Source organism: Notolepis coatsorum (assembly GCF_963971535.1).
Source record: "Notolepis coatsorum genome assembly, chromosome: 5".
Classification (NCBI taxonomy): Eukaryota; Metazoa; Chordata; class Actinopteri; order Aulopiformes; family Paralepididae; genus Notolepis; species Notolepis coatsorum.
In genome coordinates, this window is record NC_140169.1 from 92,842,701 (window position 1) to 92,869,202 (window position 26,502).

General features: G+C 43.3%; 1 protein-coding gene across 1 annotated transcript in view; it reads right to left on the reverse strand.

Moving 5' to 3' along the window:
• LOC311228275 (centrosomal P4.1-associated protein) overlaps positions 1-26,502 on the reverse strand; it is a gene marked incomplete at both ends in the record, with an annotated part of 46,775 nt that overhangs the window by 15,500 nt on the left and 4,773 nt on the right. The window contains 3 exons of the mRNA XM_084314183.1: positions 2,414-2,498; positions 2,844-2,984; positions 10,398-10,616. Coding sequence (XP_084170309.1) covers positions 2,414-2,498; positions 2,844-2,984; positions 10,398-10,616 — 445 coding nt within the window. The remainder of the gene's footprint in view (positions 1-2,413; positions 2,499-2,843; positions 2,985-10,397; positions 10,617-26,502) is intronic.

Sequence of the window (26,502 nt, forward strand, 5' to 3'; positions counted from 1 at the left end):
GAGAGGCCCTTGGAGGTCTTCGCGCTGGATCATCGCCGCCTGGCTGACGTCACTCAAAGCACCTGTCCAGTCCTTCTCACCATTGCTGGTAACCACGTTGAGAGACTCCAGTTTTTCATCACCAGCTCTCCTCTTGTCCCTGTGGTCCTGGGCAGGCCTTGGCTCGCGCTGCATGAGCCCCACGTCGCCTGGTCCTCCGGCACCATCAGGGGGTGGGGCCCCTCCTGTCGTGCCCAGTGTCTTCAGGTGCCGTCCAGCCCCCTCACCGGGTCCCAGTCCCCGTCTCCGGCCTCCCTCGCCGGTCCTCTGTCCCCGTGCCCGGCCTCCGCTGTCGGGCCCCAGTCCCCGTCTCCGGCCTCCCTCGCCGGTCCTCTGTCCCCGTCTCCGGTCCCCCTCTCCGGGCCTCTATCTTTGTCCCCCTCTCCAGTGCCCCTGATCGCCGGCTTCCTTCGGTCCCGTCCGGGCAGGCCGGGGCCGAGTGGGTCGCCGGGTGGCTCCCGTGGAGGGGTACTGTGAGGATTGGTTCTTTCCCCACCACAGGCTTCCTAAAGTACTGTGATGATTGGTCCGTTCCCGGCCACACGCTCCGTTCCTTTAAGGTACTTTGTTGATTAATTGCATTCCCCGCCACACGCTACGTTCCTGTAAGGTGCCGTGTTGATTGGTGCTTTCCCCGCCACGCGCTTCTGGAGCAAGTATCAATTTCATCCCGCAGCTGTCACAGCTTGTAATCAGCGCCCTGTGGCTTTATATACTCTGATCCCCCTACTATCGATGTGGGATCGTTCTGAATACTCCTGCATTTGCCTGCCTTCCCCGTCGCTGTTTGCTGTCTTTTGCTCTCCAGGACTTTCGTGGAGAATCCCTGTGGAGAACCTGGTTTCCCGTTCTGAGCTGCGCCTTGTTATCTGCCCGCTTTACGCGTTGCGCTCTGGTGAGTTTTTGGAAACAGTTCTTTTGGATCATCAGTTTTTTGTGTGTTTGTGAAACACCGAAGAGATCCCGTTTTTGTTTGTACTGTTCTCACCTATTTTTGTGTTGGATTTACACTTTTGATTACCGTATTGTTTTTTCTCTGGACTCTGCTAACTGTGTGTGGTACACCGAAGATCAAGTCACTTGGATATATACTGGATCTGTCACCTCTCTCTGTTTCTGTTGTGCGCTGGGCTAACTCAGATTTCTCTCTCTCTCCGTTTCCACCGGGAGTGAAAGCTGGGAGGATCTGCAGAGCCGCTTCAGACGTCACAAGCCAATTCCTCACCACCACCTACTGGGAGTATCTGCAGAGCCGCAACAATCTTCACATGCCAGATTCCCCGTTTGTTCGGTTGCTCAACTTCATTCCATCTTGTAACTCTGAAAATAAATACGCCCTTGCTTTGGCTAACTCTGAACAACTCTCTCTGTGCCATTGCGTTTGAGGTCGGTTACAAACCCTAACAGTAGCAGTCCCTATAAGAAAATATATTGAATTTTTTTTCATCTACAATACATCATGGTGCTGTAATTAACACAACACAAGGATTCAATATCCCCAATGACATCATTGGTGGCCATATTCAATCTCATTTACTCTCAATAACTGTAAAAAAAAAATTATGTGTGCAAGATTATGTGCAAAATAAATTGGCATTGTATTTTTGTGAAGTGCCCCTGTAACATCAAGTGTCTGATGTCAAGCTATGTAAAAATGTAGATGAGTAAAAAGTACAATATTTCCTTAGAAAACACCAATAAAGTAAAGTACAAGTACCTCAACATTGCACTTGAGCACAGTACTTGAATAAAAACAGAGTTTACTTTCCACCACTGCAAAAAACAAAGAGATAACATACAGATGGTATTTGCTATCTGTTGGTTTGTTTTTAAATTAGGACCTAACGTAATTTGCAGAACTTTTTGCAGAATCAACAGCTTTGCTAATATGGACAGTGTCATATCCATCGGCTCCAAAGGTCCATCCTCTTAGAACTTCTCTGTCCTCAAAATGGACACACGCCTGTCAGACGGACTCATCATCAGCCCTGTCCAACAAATGGATACTCCTCGTCGAAAGATCATTAAAAACAGACGTAGACAGACAGACCACCCGTTCCGACGTAGCCGGGCCCTAGACCTCACCCTTGAACCTTCGTCTTCCCGCGCACAGATTCCGTAACGCTTCCAACCCTAAAAGCCGTCTTACAATATAGAGCTGCTGGGTTTCTCAGAGTACCGAAGACTGTGTTCTCAAGTTCTCACTCATTTAAGAAGTGTATTGCACATCGTTGCGGGCAAGACCACCCGCATTTCATTGTATACCTGTATGCCGTGACAATTAAAACTCTTGACTTGACTTGACAGAAGGCAACCAGTTTAATCATGGTCTGTTGACAGAGGAGTGGGGATGACAGGAGACATTAACCCTTACCCATCTGCTTGTTGGGAAAGTGAAGGACCTTTAGACCACTGGGATAGGTGGTGTGTGTTGTCTGGGCATCAGCATAGTAATACACCTATAATAGCACACAAACAGTAATACACCTATAATAGTACACAAACACAGTAATATAGCTATAATAGCACACAACCTGCAGTAATACACTTATAATAGGACACAAACACAGTAATATAGCTATAATAGCACACAACCTGCAGTAATACACTTATAATAGGACACAAACACAGTAATATAGCTATAATAGCACACAACCACAGTAATACACATAATAGTACACAAATACAGTAATACACCTATAATAGTACACATTCTAATAAATCTATAATGGTACATAAACACGTCAATAGTAGTATAATACATTAGTAGTAGTTACAGTACCAGCCCTATACAGTATACTCACCACTTTACCGTCTGGCAGGTGGCGTTTAACGTCTCCGTTGAAGAACGTGATGATTATAGTTTTGTGGTCAGCTGACATCTCTTTCCTTGTGCCGTCAGGGAACGTCACCAGCTTGTTGCCGTTACACAGCATCTGCTCCGTCTGGAGAGACCAACGTTTATCCAGCATAGTGCTAAACCCATTTGGCTCCCATAGTGATTACCATATTTGGGAGCTTTCAAAAACCGATATACTGGTAAATATACTTTTTTTTTATGACAGCATGAAATACTGTAGCTAGCTAACTTCGCAAGATCACAATATCACATTAGAATCCATCTAGTCAGGCTTCAAGTTATGTGCTTGTGCCCAAACCACAGCTGGTCGATATCTGCGTCCATTAATTCGTGCTCAGCTAGGCTAGCTTGCAGCTGGATAGCTTTCTACTGGACGCACAGAGAGGAAATTGGTATCTATCTTATTGTCTGACTCTGGAGAAGACAGTAAGTGCATTTACCATAATATTGGCCTGTTCCTTTAACCAAAACGTACTTACAAAAACAACGAGAACATTACCATAAGGGTCTTTCCTGACCAGTTCATGAACAAATGCAACTGAAAAGAAACCTTTTAAATGCGAGTTTAAATTATGGACATTATGGAGCAATCAATTGGCCCTTGTCAGCCACTTCACCAACTAGCTGACTGCCAATTGATGAGACATATATATATATAGTAGTAGTAGTAGAAGTAGAAAGCTTCTACAGTATAACGAGATTGGTTTGTGCAGCACCTAAAATAACGATACCTACATACCCACTCTAGTCTACCACACAACACATCCATCATGTACCCATAGACACACTACCATACATACATTTGTTGTACCCATACTGCATACTCACTGACACACCACACATTCATGTACCCACTGCATACCCTCTGCATATGCACTTATTCACAGGAATATTAAAATTGATTTTAATTTAAAAAAATTTTAAAGCATTGCAAAATCATCACAGTCGGAAAAAATATATTGCACATCGGCGGAAAATATTGCACATTAACGAATACCATTATTGCACATGTCCGAACATCTGTCATATTGCACATACAAGTATTATAGTGAGCAGGGGGTGTGCGAGCAGTGCGGTCGCACAGGGCCTCGCGGGAAGGGGGGCCTCGCAAAAAATAAATAAATAAAAAAAAAATATTTTTTATTTATTATTTTTTTATTTTTTTTTTTATTTTTTTTTATTTTTTTGCGAGGCCCCCCTTCCCGCGAGGCCCTTTTTCATCACAGACCTAAAATCTAGTTTTGCTTATATGCTTATATATTTCACATTAGACACGTTTGTAGAATGTGTCTGACTTGTTCCTGGGTCTGCAGACATACTCACTATTGGAGCTCTGGGGCTCTGCAGCAGACATACTATTGGTTTCAACAAAGGGAGTGGTTATTTACATCATGTGTAGTACGCCGGCGTGCGTCAGCTGCGTTTGACTATTTCGCGCGTGCAGCTTTTGACTATTATGCTTAGTTATGCCAGCCAAGACGAAGAGGTCGGTCATTATCAGTCGGTCGGTCACCAAGGAACGTTGACGAAAGGCCTCTCGCTGGCGGGACAAATGGCCGGAGCCTTGTCATGGTGCAGTCGGGATATAGCCATGATGATGTCGGCTAGTAGCTAGCTTAGCTAAAGGCTAACTAGCGTTAGCTAACTTAGAGACAGCGTGTTGTGAAGGATCAGATTAAACCGAATATATATATTTATTTATATATATTTAAATAGTGTTTGTATATCGTTTGATATCCCCTGTATATTCCTTGTACAATATGCACTGAATATCCCTTTAGTCTACTAAACAGCCCATAATAGTTTCATTCTACCATTGGACGAGAACCTGGCGCCAGGTTGCCATACCCCTAGGTCCAAGTTCAATCGTGCCGCCCAACATGTCGTGGCAAGCCCCGGTTCCGCGTAGGAATACGTCGGGCGAAATACGAATGGTACTATTTGTTCATAGCGCATATATATATATGGCGCAAGTAAAGTAGAACTTTCTTTTAGTCCAGTTCTTTACCCTCCAACAGAGTGACAGACGCGAAGCCTCACCCACGACGCACGTGTGGTGTAGTAAGGCCTACTTGGCCTCAGAATAGGCATTGAGATATCGTGTAGATTAATAGTTGAATAGTCATAGTTTGGCACTATACCGTCGAGTTGGACGTATTCTATTAAGCTAATAATAGTCTATTTATGTATGGTGCATCGTGTCGGTTAGAGTTATAAAGTTATCAGTACCCCCATCGTTCCTGACGTTATCTGGACGCTTAACCAGGCTGGGCAGACCCCTAGTGGTGCTTGCATCCGAGGAGCTCCGGGCCAGGGCGACTGGACCTGTATATTGGATTACTCTACCCGGATGACGGCGAGCCTTCCGCGGCTTGGATTATGCTTTGGGTGCTTTGATTATTCCATGGATAACGGCCAACACTGCGGAGTGTTGGAACTACCCCCCGGAGAGGACTCCAGGTGAGACGGCGCTCTACACCAGTGAGGTCGCCTCACGTCTCTCCGTTGTGGACCGGCAGCTACCGTCCACCAGAGGGTCCAGCTGTATTCGTCTGCGGACCGAGGTTCTGTGGGCACCGTGTTCAAGACTTTGAATTCTCCCAAGAAACTGTCGGCCAGATGGGATACCGCCAGCGGCTTCTCTAACCCCCCCCTCCTACTGTCTTACAACCAGCGGGACCCCCCCCCCCCCCCCCCCCCCCTTAGTGTATCCAGCTATAATCATTTAAGTACCATCGCTATAGTTTCCTAAATATCCAGGTTGTATACTTACTCCCTGCGTAACCAGAGATTGGACATTCAATGTTGATTTACCTACGAATACTCATTTGCCATACAAGTGCATATTTCAAATCATAAGTGTAAACAAGTGAACGTTGTATATACCTTTTGCTATATTAAATATTCGATTTGTACATTTGTGTGGATTCGTTTCATCAGGTGGGAAAGTGTTCATCATACTTATATCATGTACTGGATGGCCAGAAGTTAAAGTACAAGAGGTAGTGGTATTAAATACCATATCTAACAATACAGTCAGGGAATTGTACCCCTCAGTTACACAGCGCATGCAGCCAAGATGAAGAGGATGGTCGTTTGGCAGATGAACTTTGTCAACTCCACGCGGTTGTCTCCATCCTCTTGGACGTTTGGTGAGTTTTTAACCTATTCTATTAACTCTATTCTATTCCCGCCGTGGACATCTCTCTCTCTCTCTCTCTCTCTCTCTCTCTCTGGAGCCAAACTGGCCGACTAGCTGTTGTAGTACTACTAGTAGCTAACGGTGTGTGGCCTGGTGTCAGCACCTGTATTGCTTTTATCACATTGTACAGTTTTTCAGTGGTAGCCGCATAGCTTGCTTCTGCGTTAGCTAATGGTTAGCGATAGCCGGGTTGAGCTAACTGTTAGCCAGTTAGCTGTTTAGCTACGACGTTAGCTGCCGGCTGCGCTCGGCTGGGAATGTTCGTTTGATGCTATCAGTTAGCCTTGAGTTAGCTGTTAGCTTGTGCTACGACCATTGACATTAGCCGTGAGAATAGCAAGGGGTTCTGGCACTCTGACTACGACATCATCTTTGACAGAAGATGTAGTCGGGCCTGCACCATGACAGGGCTCTGGCCATAGCTTATTTTTGTCCCGCCAGCGAGAGGCCTTTCGTCAACGTGGAGACCTGTGTTGCGGCCTTTCGCCCTGCGTTCCTTGGTGCAGGTAAGATTAATGAAAATGTCATGACATTACCCCACTCTTCCTTCCTTCCCCTCCCGAATGTTTTGTTAATAACGATGTTTTTTTCCAGGCAAAACATATGTTACTTCACAACATTTGGAGATACGACATGTGCTGTGTGTGAATTCATTGTCTTGGTCGTTTGTGTAGCTTGGGTAGCGTTGGGCCGTTGGCCAAAGCTGTGTGTGGCCTGGTGTCAGTAGCCTACCTGGCTAGCCTTTAGCTGTCGGCCATTGGCTCCTTGCTGCTTTGTTTTCTCTGGTATAGACCCTCTTCTCTTTGGATTTAAGTGTTGATCTTTGTCCTTTTGGATCTATGTATATTCATGTTGCCTTTGTGAAGTTATCTTTTCCTTCTGTTTTGTTCTTTCATTAAAAGTTTAATATCCTTTAGGGGGTCATCTTTGCTTATCTCTCTCATACATGCTCTCTCTCTAACACACACACACGACAAACACACATGCTCTCTCTCTCTCTCTCTCTCTTTCTAACACACACAGTCTGCCTATGGCGGCCTTTCTCGATGGCTAGGCTGTGCTCGCTGAGTCTGTACCTAGTCAAGGATCTTCAGTCACAGTGCTCAGGTATTCTGCCACTGTGTACTCTCTGTTTAGGGCCAAATAGCATTTCAATTTCTTTCCAATGTGTCTCTCTCTCTCTGTACACTGTATATTGACTGTAGAACGGGAGCTCTCTCTCGCTCTCTCTCTTGCTATATGTTGACTGTATCATGCCCAGCCTCGGGCAGCGCTATTATTTACGAATATGTTGACTGTATGAAAAAAATATATATATATATATATATATATATATATATATATATATATATATTTTTTTTTAACCTTTTGGGGGGGGGGGGGGGGGGGGGGGGCTCGCGTTTAAATCTCGCACAGGGCCTCGCATTTCTCCCAGGCTGCCCTGATAGTGAGGTAGATGTAGATGTAGATGTGGTGGCAATAAGGGGGGGGGGGTGATTGTTCAGTTCAGTGATGGCTCTCGGGAAGAAGCTGTTCTGCAGCCTGGAGGTGTGGAGCTTTGAAGGCCCTGAAGGTGGATTTATCTAAGTGTCCTTAAAAAATAAAGCCGCTGTGGGGCCTTTTTTATACAGGGGGGTCCATTTGAGGTCCTCAAATATATATATAATATCATATAATAAATATATATATATATGAAGCTTAACGCTGTTGATGAGGCAGTGGCTCTCCCACAGAGTATAAATGAAGCTCAATGCTGTTGAGACAAGTGGCTCTCTCACAGAGTATACAGTAAATGAAGCTCAATGCTGTTGAGACAAGTGGCTCTCTCACAGAGTATACAGTAAATGAAGCTCAATGCTGTTGATGAGACAAGTGGCTCTCTCACAGAGTATACAGTAAATGAAGCTCAATGCTGTTGATGAGACAAGTGGCTCTCTCACAGAGTATACAGGAAATTAAGCTCAATGCTGTTGATGAGACAAGTGGCTCTCTCACAGAGTATAAATGAAGCTCAATGCTGTTGATGAGACAAGTGGCTCTCTCACAGAGTATAAATGAAGCTCAATGCTGTTGATGAGACAAGTGGCTCTCTCACAGAGTGAGAGGGAACAAAGTAAGTACTTACAGCCTACCGGCAGGGGTGTAAGAAGTGCCCAGAAATTATACTTAAGTGAAAGTATGGGTACTGTCTCAAAATCTTACTCAAGTAAAAGTCAGAGTATATGGCTAAAACACACTTGAGTAAAAGAAAAAAAGTTTCTACTTTTAAATGTACTAAAGTACTAAAAAGTCAAAGTAAAAACTTTTTTTATTCCGGGGCAATGAAATGTTCCGTTTCGTCCTCTTCATCACTCGTACTATCGTTTGTGGCCATCTTCTGTAGCTTGTCACTCTGACTGTCTATTCTTCTGATAGCAGGTGTTTAATCAAAGATCCCCGCTTTCTAGTCTTGCACAAGAACCAATCAGCGGTATGGGTGGGTTCATTTACCATTGATGGGGATTTGATTGGCTGTTTTTAAATAAAGTGTGACCGCAGGATTAATAACGTTAACGTTAGTTATACTAATTAAAATAGTTGGACCTGCGAGATTTGTATTTAGTACTTTGTAGGTCTGCATTTTAAATGTAAGGAGTAAAAAGTATGTTTTTTTTTCTCTGAGATGTAATTGAGTAAAAGTACAAGTATACAAACCTAATAATACTCGAGTAAAGTACAAATCCCCCAAAACAGAACTTAAGTATTGTAACAATGTACAATTACTCAAGTGCTTTACACCCCTGACTACCGGTAAAAAGTCACAATCTGTACTGTCTGCACGCCAAGTCATGGTTTAGGTTGTGAATCTCATGAGAGGAGATTTCATTGCGAGCCATCTGGCAGTCAGTCTTGGGAGGTATTCTTATTTAAAGGAACACGCCAACATTGTGGGAAATTCACTTACTATCTTCCTAACTTAGCTTAGCACAAATTAATGGAAGTGGATACCGACCACTAGCCTATCTGTTGGCCAAAATCACCTCTCCCAGAACTTTAAGCAAGACCCTTACCTTGGACTCAGAGTCAGAAGAGGAGGGGGTCCCTTGGCCGCTGAGCGTTGTGCCTCCCTCCCATCTCCCACCTTTGTTCTGAGCTGCGGTCCCGCTGTGCTGTTTTACACTACAGTCTCCACAGTGACCACGGTCCTCTGAACTTCCTGAATAGCGCGAGAGACCATCTGCTGTGTGAAGAACAAAGAGATATCAAATGGATAAAGACTCCTTCAGGTTCATCTTCATCATCACTGAAAATCAAGAACACAAACACCAACATCTTTATCATTCATCACCGAAATCAAGAACACAAACACCAACATCTTTATCATTCATCACCGAAATCAAGAACACAAACACCAACATCTTTATCATTCATCACCGAAATCAAGAACACAAACACCAACATCTTTATCATTCATCACCGAAATCAAGAACACAAACACCAACATCTTTATCATTCATCACCGAAATCAAGACCACAAACACCAGCATCTTTATCATAATGAAATCAAGAACAAAAATACCAACATCTTCATCATCCCTGAAATCAAGACCATCTGATTTAATGATGTTGATGAATCGCATTCTAACTTGACAACATAAACATACTAAATGGGCCCCAGTTTACTTCCTGTTGCAATTATTTGCTAATACAATAGCTGACAGGAAATAAACTGGGGCTCAAACCTGTTCTCCTAGCAACAGAATTATTTTGAAAAGGTCTATAGAAATAAAGTTAATTTAATAGATTTAAAAAATATATAAAATACTCACATATGGAAATAGATCCCCATCTCTTTATGCTTTGAGAACTGGTCTGAAGTGTAGGATACAACCAAATAAATGGACATGGCACATAGGTTAATATGATAGTTATTGAAACAAGCACAAATCCTCAATAGCTGCGACCGCATAGGCACATGCATCCACACAGGAAGGCATTCACATACATACATGTACCTATATCTGTGTATATATATCTGCGTATATACCCTTATTGTAAACACTGTATATACTTATAACACTGTATAAACGGCAGATGTTTGGCCTGGGTTCAAATCCAGGGCCTGTATTTGTCAAAGCATCTGAAAGTAGGAGTGCTGATCTGAGACAAGATAAGTCCATAAATCATAGTGAGGTGTATATGGTCATGGGACCTGAGCACTGATCCTAGATCAGTACTCACACTCTCACATGTGTGATAAATATGGGCCAAGGTGCATTACGTTATATAATCTAATGGCATTTCTGTTCACATCACCTCTTTCTGCATCCCTCTCAAGGCTTCAGTGTCTTTGGCTGCAGAACGCTGCCGTGCCACTAGGCTGTGCTGTTGCGGAGCGGTGAGTTTTCCTCTCAGCTCAGAGTTCTCTGTGTTCAGTGTCTCCAGCTGGCTTTGTAGCAGACTATGGGCCTGAGTCCAGTCACTCTCTCTCTGCTCCAACTGCTGCTGGAGAACCTCTATCGCCCGTTTCAGCTCCTATGGGCACACAAGGGCATGAGCGCGCACACACACATACACACGCACGCACGCACACACGCACACACACACATACGCACACGCACACACACATATACGCACACGCACACACACACACACACACACACACACACACACACACACACACACACACACACACACACACACACACACACACACACACACAGTAAAGACAGATGTGCGCACACAGATACAGGGCTGAACAATTAATCAACATTCTTTAAAAAATCCAATATGGTCTTCTTTGATTTAACCATGCAATAGCCTTTAAAATGATAAATAACAATGACTACTAATAAGGCTACTTTTTCAAAATGAAAGAATACATTTATTAATCAGAGCACTCACAAAATTACTCAAAATCAGCAGCAAAGGTTCTTGTCACAGCTGAGCTGCAGAAAGTGCACCAAGTACATATTTCACATTTTCTCCGTGTTGAAACAACCCCTCATTGTGTAAAAACTATGCAAAACACAGGAGAAGATTAGATTAGATTTTTATATCTGCATATCTGTGTTGTGTGTATGTCATGAATGTCATTATGAATTGAAAATGGGGGACCCTGATGTAAACAAGACAAAAGTCTTTCTCTGGTCTGCATCCCCTTAACAATTGTGTGTATTGAGCTGTACTGTACTATTCTGCAATCTGTTAATTAAAGTTTTCAATCAATCAATCAATTGAACTTCAAAAGGCAAAAAAGCCACACCCCATAATAATAATAATAATAATAATAATAATAATAATAATAATAATAATAATAATAATAATAATAATAATAATAATTAATAATAATAATGTAGCACAATGTGGACCACAGTCAAAACATACTTGCATACTAGCATATTATTTTATGGCCTTTGATCTTATGGTCATGAAACCTGGTCAACTGAGTACCTCAGACAAAGAACCATATAAGTCCGTTTGACGTTTTCAGAGGAACAACGTTTTCAAACTTCATTATATAAAGATGGTAAGTTAAGTACGGAAGCCCTAAGCGGCCATACATTCATAAATTTTATTTACTCCGTGATAACGGATTAATTTATTTCAGGGGGGTACATGACATATACAGGTACACAGTACTGTTACATTTGTGACATACAAGATATGCAAATATACAGTACTGTTAAACAGAGATCCTAACAGAAAATATACATACGAGGGGGAGGAAACCGTACATTAGGAGGGGGTGGGGGGGGTTTGGACATACGGGGGCCAGTTTCGAGTTACAGCCTCCCGTAGCCAGGTGCTCTTTGAGAGCTCACTTTAATTGCGCCGCCGGTAAAGCTGAAGCCTTTGCTAACCGTCTTCTTAGATGATGCACACTAATGTGTATATATATATGATCTGTAACAGCAAGGCATAAAGCTATTTCAGCCTGTGTCAGGCCTTGATTGAAGAGATATGTGACGCGGTGATCAATATCCTCCTGCTCCTTTAGCCCCTTTCGTGACTGTGATGCACCGCACTGCACCACATTACAGTCACGAAAGGGGCTACCTGCTCCTCTGACATTGCGACACTGAATGATGTTTCCTGCAGTGATCTAATATATACTATACGTTTCGTTTTCTCGAGATCTCGAGAAAATTATCCTGTTATCACGAGAAAACAAATTAAATTGATGATGAATAGTTTTATTTCGGTCTTTGTTTACAGATAAATCAAAAACACACATGTGTGGACTTTCAAAAGGAAAAGGAAAAAAGAAAAAAAAATCACAAATGTACATTCAAAGTAAGCTCACACACAAAATCCAAACTCAATGACCGAAAAAAGGAATAAGCTGAAGCACATGCTTATTTTTGCCTATCCTTTACAATTCTTAAAAACTAAATATACTTTAATATAAGAGAGAAACATTTTAAATATGCTGCAAGATATAATTTTTTTCTTTTTCTTTAAGAGAAAAAAGAAAAGAGAAAATAAATGTTTGATGTTTTACTCAAAACTGTACTCCTGAATTATTTTATCCTTCAGGGCCTTTTTAAATCTCCCCTGAGAGGTACACAACTTCAACCCATCACTAAGACTATTCCACAATTTAACTCCCAAAATTGAAACACATCTAGCTTTTACATTAGTTCTTACCTTTTTATATGTTTTAAGAATACACAAACCCTCTTAAATTATACTTTCCTTCTCTTGGTTGAAAGAGACATTGAATACAAGCTGGTAGGTTCTTACTCTTAGCACGAAAAATTATCTCCAAGGTTTTTATGTAAAACATATCTAAAAAATGTTATGTGCAGGACTTTATGAATAATGGTTTGTCGATTCAAGATAACTAGCTTTATTTATTATTCTAATAGCTCTTTTCTGTAGTTTAATAATACGATCTATATTTGTTTTATAAACATTCCCCCAGACCTCAACACAATATGACATGTATGGCACCACAAGTGAAAAATACAATATATGCAAACATTTCTGGTTTAACAGCTCCCTTGTTTTGTACAGAATGCCAACAGATTTGGCTAATTTACCTTTGATATATTGTATATGTGGCTTCCAAGTTCCAACAGAGTTTGTGATCTATAATCACACCTAAGAATTTTGTTTCATTTGTTTCAAATTAACTCGTTATCACAGGAAAACGGAGTAAATTAAATGTATGAATGTACGGCCTCTTAGGGCTTCTGTAGTTCTATTTCATTCTGGCCTCCGCTCAGCGTCAGTCTGCACTGACTTCACTTCGTGCACGTGCACTGAATAAAAAATTCCACAATGTACCTTTACATACCAACATTCGTCTGGCCACACCCCTATCCGCTTACCTTCATAAGCAGGTGTGTGGTCACCTACTCGCCTCCTTCTTCACTTTCACCACAAGGAAGTGCCTTCGGTAGATACCCACACTTGACGAGGTTGTTTAGTTGAAGAAAGTTGGAAAACAAAAGAACGGGAAGATACGTTGACATCATATCTTTATTTTCTCTCTCACTATTTTCGAGAAAATACGGCGATATTGTCTTCATCACTGGAGTGTCTGGAAGATGATGATCATTCTGACCTCCACCGGCTTTTTCGTATTAGGGGCTCGCGCCGCTGACATACTCCCCAACTGCAGTCCTCCTTGCTGCGGCTGGATGGGTATTGGCCCTCCGGTCATACAGCTGGACTGTGGGAGGCACCGGCTGTTGTGAGAAGCCGGTTTGCTTCCGGGTGGGGTGAGTACTGTTTTGCTTGCGAGCACTGGTTGTCTGTTTATGCTATGGGGGTTAGCTGACAATTTTACGAACGCCGACCCCGGACTGGGGTCCTCTGCTCGGCTTCTTAAGCGGCGGACGGAGGATCTTGGTCTGACGCCCATGATGGTCAACCTAGTGGGCCGCGACCAAGACCTGGTTAAAACCCGGGATTCTCTGGACGAGCGGATGCTTCTCTGTCCTGTGCAGGCCCCATCTTTCACATAAATGTGGAAGTACACCCTAACGAGGAAATGTGGGCATAGGATCTTCATTATCGGGAGTTCCATGCTCAAGTCGGCTGCAGCCCGGATGGGAATTGTGCCGGCTCCGCTGTATGTCTGGTAAATCACTGTTGAAAACTGTGTTTGACATTTCTTTTTCTCTTCCCTCTTAGGATGGGGAGGGACTTGGACAGCTGCGGCGCTAGCTCGTTGTGTTCACTACGCTAGTAAACGTTAGCTTGTTGCTATCAGTCGGACGGCTGTTAGCTTAATGCTACACTGTTGAAACGTTACTGTGACTATGACATGCCTTTAACACTCTGACTACGACGTCATCTTTGACAGAGGATGTTAGTCGACCCTACACCTGGGTGCCAGTGCCAGCGAGGACTTAGTCAACATGGAGAACGGCGGCTGGGTGGCGTAGCGGACATACCCTCGTCACCAACGCAGGAGATGCTGGGTTCAACTCGGTGTCCCGTTAACCAGTGTTGCTGTTCTCTCGGCCTGCGCTCAGGGTGAAGGTAAGAGTCCTGACCGGACTTTAAACACTTCTTCTTTTCTTCCCTTCTAAATGTTTTGTAATAACGATGTTTCCAAAACATGTGTTGCTGCAATACATTGGGGATACGACGCGTGTTGTGTGTGAATTGTCTTGTCACTGGTATAGCTTTTCTCTCTGTAGTAAATCGGCGTTGTTTTTTACATGTGTAAAAATGAACTGGTGTGTTCATGTAACGTTGTACCGTGGGTGAACTCACAACTAAGAGGGTTAATTAACCTGTAAAGCTATGCTTAGTGACATGTGATTGAGGAATGAATCTTTTTTCTCAGCCTGTGATGACAATGAACAGCATGTTCACACATTAACTCTTTCAGTGCCACTCACGAGATTTCTCGGTTTTTTTTATAGGTGGTTGCATGCCACTCACGAGATTTCTCGGAATTATTATTATTATTATTTTTTTGCGATCTGAAAAATTATTGCATCACCCGAGCCTACCCGAGTATAGCCGAGGGGCGCCGGCGATCACTGTGGAAAAAAGCGCCCCCTGTCGTCTCCCAGATGACATAAGTGATTTTGGAATGGACTCAATGAAAATGAATGGGGAAAAAAATCCGGTACTCCACATTTTCCAGTTCACTGATCCAGCCGGGGTTACTAGAGTTCATTCTGGAGCCTCAGATCCCCGCGGATCATGGAGTTCTACTGTATCGCGTTGGATCCATACACGTATCGATTTTTTCGAATGGTGATCAGGAATTGGAATATACCAGTTGGATACCATCTGATGTCAGGTAAGGACTCTATGTTATCAGTGGTAGGATAATCAGAGTAAGTTTGATGAAGTTATAAGCTGTTTTGTGAAATGTCTTCTTTCGGTTTCACTGTAAAAGTCTGTGAGGAAATCAACGGAGCGATTATCAGTGCGCGGCCGTAATGTGCGTGCGTGCACGTATAATATTGATCATCTAGCGTTTATTTGAAAACGATTCATAAAAAGGCCGACGAATATCAACGTTGTGGAATATTCCACTAAAAGACGATTTTCATAGAATGCTCCAGAATGAGCTGTTTTTTATATCAAAACGGGGGCTTTTCTAACTGCTCTGAAACGGCAACGACGCGATAAAAAAACAATCTGCCTTCACAGCACTGACTGGAAAATAGTCTTTGATAATGCGATGGGCAGATTAGACACATAGCCATAATTTAAAACATAGATTAGGCGATATTAACGTTAACATTGGCGCCGATGGTGGCATTCAAGCGGTAAAACGGAAAACCAGGCGTGGCGCTGAAAGTGTTAACAGAGGTGCCTGTTCGCCTCGGTCGTATCAAGGGTAAGATAGGAGGGGTGACCCCCCGGTTTCCCTGGGGCTTCCCCCCCCCTCCTCTCAGACATGTTTGGTTACAATATATAGTCACTGTGTTTGTGGGGATAAGATGTAACCATCAGCTTAATTGCTGGGGTTGTGCTTTCCGCTTGAGAAACAATTTTTTCCTAAAGATAAGGTTGTTTGGTCACTTATCATGTGTGCTTAGCAAGGTCTGTGGCCATTACATAATCGAGGACTTCTGTCTTCTCTCGTTATGAAAAACGGCGTTCCTCTGTAGTAAGAGTGTACTTTTGCCATTTTTTGTTGTGATGAAGGGTTGTGTGTGTCTTGTGATCTACAACTGGGTTAGGTTTGGCCCACAGAAGCATATGTGTAAGTCTGGACCGGGGCTCTTAAAGGGGCCCTCTCTGTTCTGTGTTTTTCCTTAGTAAAACTCAGGTAGCAGGTTAGCGCATGAGCTATGTGAGGCTGTTAGATGCTTCATGTAGCATGCTATGACTGTGTCATGCTCTATTTGTCATTACATCGTATCATGGGTGAGGGGTCGTAAAGGGGTGAACTGGTAATCCTTTCCTCCCCTTTTCTGATTGGTCAGGGGTTAAAACCACCTGTCCTTCAAGGTTCATGTCACGTTGCTGTTCGGCACGTTACAGGGAAGGGGGGGGGGGGGGGGGGGGGAGTTTCCTGGTCCCACACCCTGGAAGATTGGGCGTGTGCACCGCGGAAATTCCCCCGCCATAGAGTACGTCACTGAGCGCGTCTCTATTGGTAAGACTTCCGTGGGTTGTTCAGGTCCATGTTATGGATCTGTTTCAGGGAGTTGTCAGAGCTCCTCCTCACGAAGCTCCTCCTCAGGGAGAAGTGTCTTCTGTGAGTTCGGACTCTCCTTCCCAGTGAGGGAGCCTCCTCAGAGTTCAGAGCCTCCTCCTCAGATTGTCAAGGTGAGTAGAACTTCAAAAAAATTTGTTCTGCTCTATTGTGTGTGTATTCGATACAATTCGATTATTGAGTGTGTATTGGTTCAGTGCCTCCTCCTCGGAGAGCTCTAATCCAAGTGTTACATAGCTCAATGTTGCAATATATTCTTTTCAATCTATACAGCTCGCGTGGGAAGTCTCTCTGGGGATTTCCATCTCCTCCCTGTGGCGAGGGTGGCGGGATGTAAAAATGTAAAAAAAAATTACCCTCAGCTGCGTCACGTGGGATTCATGTCAGTCAGTGTTTCTCTCTTTTTTAAATAAAAAGAGGAAAGAACATGAAGCACGACGGCTCTGTGTCGTTCTCCCAGGCGACTTGGAGGAACAATGTCTGGTGTCTTGCTAGACTATCCATTGATGTGTTTGGGTCTCGACGCGTACATAGTGCTGGCTCGGGGTGTTTCTGTTAAGAATCACGCAAGGGGCTAAGTACGCCTTGGTTGCTCGTTATTAAAACAGCGGTTTTATAGGGCAACTGGGATGGAGTTGTCTCTTCCGAGCGCCAGTTTACTAGGTTGTCTCGATGAATTCTCGTTCATATCTGGGGGATGTTAACGGAATAGATCAGAACATAGGTAGAGGGGTCTCACGCCCTTGGGGTGGGCCACTGAGCGCGGTACAAATGGGACCGTCTGGGTGGCGCCCTCTTTTCATGTTTTTAGATCGACACGCATACCTACCCCCTCTTCTGGAGTGGGCATGTCGGCGTGGTTAGGGCACGGGACTGGTTCTGGTCGCGCTGGTCCAGGTCAGTTAACCCGTTGTCCGCCGGGGATGCAGATCTGCTGTTCTGGTACCCTGAGCGACTTGTGCTTTTTTCGGGGGGGAAAATGCCGGGTTGGCCCGGGTGTCACAGGGTTAGATGTTATGGAGACCCTTTGTTGGGTACACGTTGTACCTGGCACTATCCTAAGGGGCTGGTTCTCCTTTCTTTCGCTCCTCTCTTACGCATGGCGAAGAGGGGGCTGTTGGGGTGGTCTTCTGGACCTCCTCTGGTAACCCTGTGTGCTTCCCAAGCCGCCGGGCCCGGTCCGAAGTAATGTTTCGTTGACACCGTAGGCCTGGGATAACCCTTTTTTCTTGAGGGGTTATAGAAACAACCACCGTATGTGGTACCAAGAGGGTGGTTGATTCCCTGGTGTGTTGGAGCAGAGTCAACTCCCGGGTTACCCGGTTGAGTGTGCCCCTGCACGTTTATGATGTCTGCCAATCGTGTCAGCCTTCTCTGCCTCGACCCCTCTGGGTGGGTTTTTTTTTATGGAGGCTTTGTCATGGTGCGCAACAATGCCAGCATACGCCCCTTCCGCCGGGGGGCTGTTTTCAGTTGACCCCTTTGGCGCCTGTCTCGTCCGCAGTGCTCCAGGCTCGGGTCTACAGCCTGCTGCCTGGTTTCCCCGGTGCGCTGCCTGCTTCCGTTGGTTAACCTTTTGAGTGCTTTACGGCCATGCTGACTGCCTGTGTTGCAGGGTCAGTGTGCCAGGCGGCGTACTAATGGGGGAAAGGGCCCGCTCTTGGAGGGGCCCTGTCCGAATACGCTGGCGATGTGGGGGGCGGTGTCACTAAGTGACCGCCTGGTGGGGTCTTGATGCCTGGCGTCATTGACCTCTCCGGGCCCCCTTTTTCCAGGAGAGCCAGTCCCTTCAGTGGGTCTGGGTCTTCCTTCGCGCTCCGCTGCTACGGCCTTGCCACGGGGTTGAGTTTGCTCTTGACCCCGTGATTTTGGGGGCGGTAATGAGGGTTGTTCCTTCCGTTTGTTCCCTGGTGGCATGCGGGTTGTGCGTGTGCGTAGTCGTGGGGTCAAGCCACGGTCTGCTCACCCTGTGCGTTGAGTTGCTCGAGTTCCTCTTCGCACGGTCGGATCCGTCTCCCTCCCGTCCTCCAATAGGGAGGGTATCCCTCCATTAGGGAGGGTCGGGGGGCTCGGTCCTCCCCGGTCTGATGGTTGTGGGGGGGCTCAGCGGGGTACATTTGTCGAGCTTCTGGCTTCCGCTCAGCTCCTCTTGTGCAGACTGACGCTGAGCGGAGGCCAGAATGAAATAGAACGTAAGGTTATGTATATAACCAAGTTCTATAAATTCTGGTGACGCTCAGCGTCAGGACGCCGCTGCGGCCCTTGATCTCGCCTTGTGGTGAAAGTTTGGGAAGGAGGCGAGTAGGTGACCACACACCTGCTTATGAAGGTAAGCGGATAGGGGTGTGGCCAGACGAATGTTGGTATGTAAAGGTGCATTGTGGAATTTTTTATTCAGTGCACGTGCACGAAGTGAAGTCAGTGCAGACTGACGCTGAGCGTCACCAGAATTCATAGAACTTGGTTATATACATAACCTTACGTTAAGAGTAGGTTGAGTACTTTATTATGTAATGATGGTAAGTTAGTGTAGTGTGTTGTGTTCATTCACAGTTAAAGACAGTAAAGGTTGAGTACTTTATTATCTAAAGATGGTAAGTTAGAGTGTTGTGTTCATTCACAGTTAAAGACAGAGGTTGAGTACTTTATTATCTAAAGATGGTAAGTTAGAGTGTTGTGTTCATTCACAGTTAAAGACAGTAGATGCAGAGTACTTGCTGGTGATGTATCACATTCACACTCCCAGTGATTTGGATTGATTTTACAACTGCAAATACAGTACATGGACTGTCTATAGAACATTGCAAAATGGACTTATATGGTTCTTTGGTGCAACGGTTCAATTCATGAATACCAATGTAAACAATATACACAAACTCCCCTTGTCATTATTTGGTCTCCTTTCTCTCTTTCTCTGTGTTGTCTCTTTCTCTTCTCTCTCTCCCTTTCTCTCTCACTCTCCTTCATGTTCCCCTGTTAGTTTAGAGTTTTGTATTTTCTTGTATTCACTGGTTCACTGTTTAGTATTTAAGTCTTTGTAGTATTCTTGTTTTGTCCCATGTGTCTTGTGATGATTGTCTTGTTTTCCATAGTTGTAGTTCCTTGTTTCGTTTCAAGTGTCCTCCAGTTATAATCACCCCAGGTGTTTCTTGTTTGTCATTTGTTCCTGTGTATTTGAGTTCCTTGTTTCCTGGAACTGGGAGAGTCCAAACTCTTTTCTAGAGGGAAGATCCGGAATGTACAAAGTGTGGTAGAGTACAGAGGGGGGAGGGGGCTTTATAGTAAGAAGGGAATAGTCTTTTGTGCCCTAAACACTGTTTAGTGTTTGTAATTATATGTCAGTATGAAGTAGTAATGTATCTATTTTGTACAGTATTATTTAGTCAGGAAAATAATGTCTGTATTTCTTTATTGATTGTGTACTGATGTTGGTTTGTCTCTGTAGGAGGAGCTTACACAGCCGTGCTTGAAATAGCTAGAGCTATAGTACCCATAGTCAAGGGCCAACGTTTTTGTGTGTTATTTTGTTTGTTTGGAAAGTTTTATTTTATTTTAAAATTACATTTATTTTTCTATTTGTATGGACATGTGCTGCAGACAATTTTTCACTGGTGAACAAAAAAATAAAAACAAAACACAGGGTGATGACAAACTGCCTCAGAGACTAACTTTTCCACCACTTGGCCACATCCTAACAATGGTCCTCATTCTCAAACGTGTTCGTAAGTGCCTTGGTAAATATCTTGGTAAAAATGTTGTACCAACAGAGTGTGTGTGTGTGTAATGCTCACGATGCCTCATTGAGGCAGGACTATAAATGCAAAACGTAATTATTAATTATTAATGAAATATTGTCGTATTAATTATCATTATAATTATTTAATTCCACGGATGTGGAATTAATGACTTGTCCCAGAGAAAGCTGTTGAAACTGGTCTGTCTGATGTACGACTGGTCTGGTCTGCCTTTTAGAGTACGTAAATCCTACAAAGAATTTACAATACGAAGCCGTTCAAGAATGTCGAATAAATACATAAAGCAAGTTACGAAGGAAATCCTTGGTAAATTGTTCGTAGCGAGGGGGGCGTACGCGTGTAGGTCAGTGGCCAATCAGAGCGCAAAACGGGAACCCGGAAACACAACTGTGTTGGTAAAAGCATACACGCATACCGGTGCCCTCGAGCTGCATCTATACCGACACCCAGGATATGATGTAATTCATCAAAGGAAGAAAGGAAAAAAAGGTGAGAACAAAATACACATACCGCCTTCTGTCTGGCCTGCAGTGCTGAACCTTACCTGCTCTGCCCTGACCAATTCTGAGTGGTTTCTCCTGCCCCCCGGGGCATATGGCTCTGAGCTATTGTCTTGTATCTCATCCTGTATCCATACGCTTGCAGTAGTTCTATCTATTACTCAATTTCACAATTCAATCAATACTTTGATTCTACTGTCACCATGTATGCATATGCTCACTACATGTATTTATTGCTCCATCTCCGCCCACTACAAACATGGGAACGCCCCCTTGCCTCAAATAGATCCGCCATTAGCTCTATTTTTTATCTTTCAAAATGTTCAGTAGCTATCGCATGCACTTATCTGTGTTTCATTACACATTATGAGTGCCTGCCTGTTTTATTGCAACACTACTATCACCGACATCTAAGAAGGGAGATCCCCCCTTGAATGGCCCTTCTAAGGTTTCTCTCCTCCACATTGCCTGTAGTGCATTGTTTCCTATTGCTAGGTTTTAATGAGTTTTTCCTTACCTTCGCGTGGGGTATGTCTGGGAGTGTTGCATTTATTAAAAACAATTTGGACTTTATGGTGTTTTTGTTTTGTTCTTGATTTATTGTGATGTTTCTTCTTGACTTGTTTAAATAAGATGTGTCCAGCCCATTGATTTTGATTTGAATTGAAAACAAGATTGAAATACAAGAAAATACGAAATGATCAGAGATTGAAATCAGTGAGACTGCTTCATTTAATGCTGCGTAAGGCAGGACTGTATCATTGACTGTAGAGCATACTGTAGTAGACGTCACTGGAAGGAGATTCCCTGTCAAATAAAACACTGGTGATACCGGTTCAGCAACACATTAACAGGCTTGAAGGCTTTACTGTAAGTAGGCGTTGAAATATGGGAAACTATAAAATCTCATCAGTGCTCTTCTGGCAGAGTTGAGCTGAGGATGACTGCAGCCTACAGACATAGGCCATCTCGTTTTGAACCGTCAAGTCCTTCTTAGAGCCTCACGATCGAGCTGTATTAACTGGACTGTGAAGTGATACAGTACACGGCCTGAAAGAATGTCTTCTCTACTGTTAATGACAATATTTGAAGAGTCTTTAGATAAAGAGTAAACACTGTTGCATCAAAATACAGCACATCAAATTAAAGAAACGCTGCAACATTTTGGGAAATGTGCTTTACAATCTTCTCCAGAGTCAGAAGACCAATTTCCTCTCTGCGTTCAGTAGAAAGCTATTGCAGTAGTATTTTGTAACCATAGATAGACACATGTTGCCTGAAACTGGTGTTCAAATCAAACTAATGTGTTATATTTAGAGAAAACAGCTGCACTAATCAGTCAACCAAATACATTCTTCTGGTGATTAAATTACTTTTTTTTGTTTGCCCTGTCTCACTAAAATAGATAGGGTTATTTACTAACGCAAGAACCCTCACAAAAGGTTGGGTGTCGGGCCACTCAACAGCCGGCTGTAAACGATAAAGAACTGTTTGAATAAGCCCTTCGGGGGTTCTAGAACAAAAGAGCCACCTGGGTTCGTCAGGGTGGGGGACAGGAAGGAGTTCAGATAAGCCTTAGTTAAACACATGAGACCACCATTTGGTCTCCTAGTAAGTAATAAGTAATAAACACATGAGACCACCATTTGGTCTCCTAGTCCCACATAGAAAAGAATAAAGAGGTTAAAGAAATAAGTAAGACCGTTTAAAGTTGAGTTAAAATAACTTAAAGGTGTCTTACTGAGTTAGGAGGTTTACCCTCAATGTGAAATAACTGCAAATGCCTGTTATATTGTGGTAACAATCCTGAGTCGAATGATATGAAATATGCAATGTTTATGAGTCTCATTTAGCATCAAAATAAACTGTTCAATTATGATATCTATGTGTTTAGGTAATCAATCTCAATTCGAATATATATATCTTAAGTTCAATAACTAAAATATTATGTTAGTTAGATGGAGTTTGTTCTTTGGTTGAAAAACAAGGGAAATAAGAGGGTGGGCCCTCCTCCGTTTTCAAATACTCGGTGCAGGCCTGGGATTGGAGGAACACGTCTGGTGATGTCACTCTGGTGACATCACGAGAGACTCCAGGCTTTTGATATAAGAGGTGGGTGTTGTGACGGTGGGAGGACACTCTGACACGGAACCACAAGGAGAACACCCCACCTTTTTCACACGGCAGACGACGCGGCAGAGGAGACTCAAGAGACAAAGAACTTTTTGGAGGGAGAATAGACTTCTTTGTTCATCAGCCAGAGAACAAAGCCCATCAACAACTTATTAAACTATCATTATTTAATCTGTTTTCTTAGTAAGGACGAGCGGCATAGGGCTCCGGTACCTTGAATCTTTTATCTGTATTGTAATTTGTATACACTCTTAACTTTGATTAAACAGCTGTCAGTACACCTTCTCCTCCATTTCTCCTGCTGCTCCGCTGGTCGTCAAACAAAGACCATTTGGTCTTATTGGTAGTACAAAGGTTTTTAGGGGAACCATACACAACGCAGAGGACGATCCAGCCGGTTCTGATCTTATCAGAACCAGAACAGAAGCCTTGACTACTTCACTATCCGGCTGCAAGCTAGCCTAGCTTAGCACAAATTAATGGAAGCAGATACGGACCACTAGCCTAGCTTAAAACTCTGGGAGACATGTTTTTGGCCAACAGCTAGGCTGCTGCGCTCACAAACAGAAAACATTGGATTTATTTAGACAGAAAATGTATTTAGGTTCAGATAAAAGGGGTAAAATGGAGGAAAGAACCTGGTTTTACTTCATGGGATCTTTAAAAGCTCTTGTTTACCTTTAGTCAGTCCTTGTATCATGAGCTGAGTTCATCAGCGATACAATACATTTATAAATATGTCTCCTTTGCTGTTTCTTTACCTTTTTGGTGGTGGTGCCAGCCTTTGTTTACATTTGGATCACTGACTGTGCCTTTAAGGCACACACCAAGACAGCAAGGAAGAAAAGCTATTGGGTGGTTTTCCTGTTTGACAAATAGGTCACAGCTTCTAACAGAATACGTGCTTGTGTTTCTCTTTGTAACTGTGACACAGATCTTGATTTCCGCAGAAATTCACGTGTGCATTTCCGACACGCGCACACACACACACACACACACACACACACACACACACACACACACACACACACACACACACACACACACACACACACACACACACACACACACACACACACACACACACACACACACACACACACACACACACACACACACACACACACACACACACACACACACACACACACACATGGACCCCATGCAAACAAATGTAATAAATAAAAAATACTGTTCATAGCATGCGCCGTCCCACATATGGGAAATTTTTAGGACGATTTGCCCACCGCCACTTTGGCGACCCCTAGTGGCTCGGGTGTGCATATCATGTAATACAATATATATATCGAATTTAAGGCTTATTTGTTGCCTATCGATAGCGACAAAATCCGAGAAAATCCGGAGTTCTGGAGTTACATGCCGGTATTTGAGGCTTGTGCAAAGTACACGGTATTGCGCAAAATACCACTCCCGACTCTTGGTGCAGTAGTTCCGTCAATCTACTGTAGATCCGATCTCGAAAATGATTGTGGAGGGTTGTGGAGGGTTATAGCCAATGAGTGTTGCTTTCCAATGATCCCCCACGTGGGAATGTATGAATCAAAACAAAAGAAAAACCTAACGAGCGAAAACAGGAAGAGAAAAACAGCAGAATGAATTGAAGTCTATGAGAAAACTCAGTTTTTCTTTTGTACTGTACACAGTTTACCAGAATCACTCCTAATCACTCTTCTCTAATCAATCTTTATGAAATTTGGACATGTACTACAGATGAAGCGTTTAGTTTTCCTGGGCGCTTTGCCGCGACGTGAGCACGGTTATATCACGTCGGAAATGAATTAGGAACCCAGGCTGCTGTTCTATTTTATGCCGCCAGGAGGCGCAAAGTCATTAGACGGACGCTACAACGTCCTACACAGTATACTGTATAACGATCTGTATGTAAATGTATATATATTAATTCATTTTGCGCGAATCCACACTTCATTTCCCAGACCCACTTTGTTTTAACCAGTTAAAACCTGTCGATTGCTAGTGGAGGTTCATATAAGGGATATATAATGGATATTTTCGTTCTAGTACCGTGGTCTAGTGCTTAATGCCCATTCCTTTCAAGCCGACGCCCGGGGTTTGGATCCCAGCGGGTATTTTTTTATTTATAAAATGAAATTGCCCGCAACGATGTGCATAATACAATAGTAATAATATATAATAAGAATCCAACCAATAGAGCGACATTGTGCAATAAACAAGTAAACAAAGTATGGCATATTTTACAGTAGGGCACTTTGAAACAACCAATCACGTTGCGCGATAGCACGAGCGATGCATAGTCAGGAAGTAATGTTAGAGCTGAGTTCACTCATTCCGAACGGCGAAATGTAAAATGCTACCCAAGATTGTTGCGTTTCGTTATAAAAACTATGCGGTGATAAACAAAACGAATCGCAGTATGCAAAACGTGCGGTTCGAGGATCACAGTTGGAGATGCAATCATGCAACGTCCAACTTCGTTCGACACTTGAACTAAGAAGGTGCACAAAGATCGGTAAGTGAATGAACGAATGAATGAAAACTTTATTTAACAGATTGCAGAATGGGTACAATACAGTACAGCTCAATATACACAATTGTTAAGGGGATGCAGACCAGAGAAAGACTTTCGTCTTGTTTACATCAGGGTCCCCCATAGTAACTTGGCTTGCTACTGTACAGTAGCTACAGTTAAATCAATGAGCCATCGACAGTGTGCTAACGTTATCATATACTCTCTTTTTTAGACTCTTTTTGTATCACAAACAGTACTGTATTTGTAAATCTGGTATGTCATAAATGTATAGATGTAGCAGTACTGTATCTGTATGTCATGTTATGATGAATTGAAAATGGGGGACCCTGATGTAAACAAGACGAAAGTCTTTCTCTGGTCTGCATCCCTTTAACAATTGTGTTTATTGAGCTGTACTGTATTGTACCCATTCTGCAATCTGTTAATTTTTTTCAATCAATCAATCAATCAATCAATCAATCATTACATCCAAGATACACGGCTGCTGTAGTCTTGTCTTATAAAATACATAAACAATCAGCAATGTCTCGCTTGATGAATGGCCAGCAGTAGCCTAATTAATATTAATAAAAGTATTATCATTTTAATAATTGCGAAACGTGTTTAGTCCCTTGTTTGAGCCGAATCTGGGTTGAACATGATTTGTGGAACTCCCTCTGGTGTTGTGGTCGTGGTATTCACTGACCTTTGGGAAGTATTTCGACATGCACATGGGTATCTTAGTGGTGTAGTGTACAGTATCTTGTAGACCAGGCCCATTGCAAGTTGCTGTACTCTGTCGTCTACTCTAAGCCATCCTAGGTAGTCAAAGTGGGCAGGGGTGAGGTGGGTTCTAGGAGTAAGGTCAAGCAGTAGTCTGACC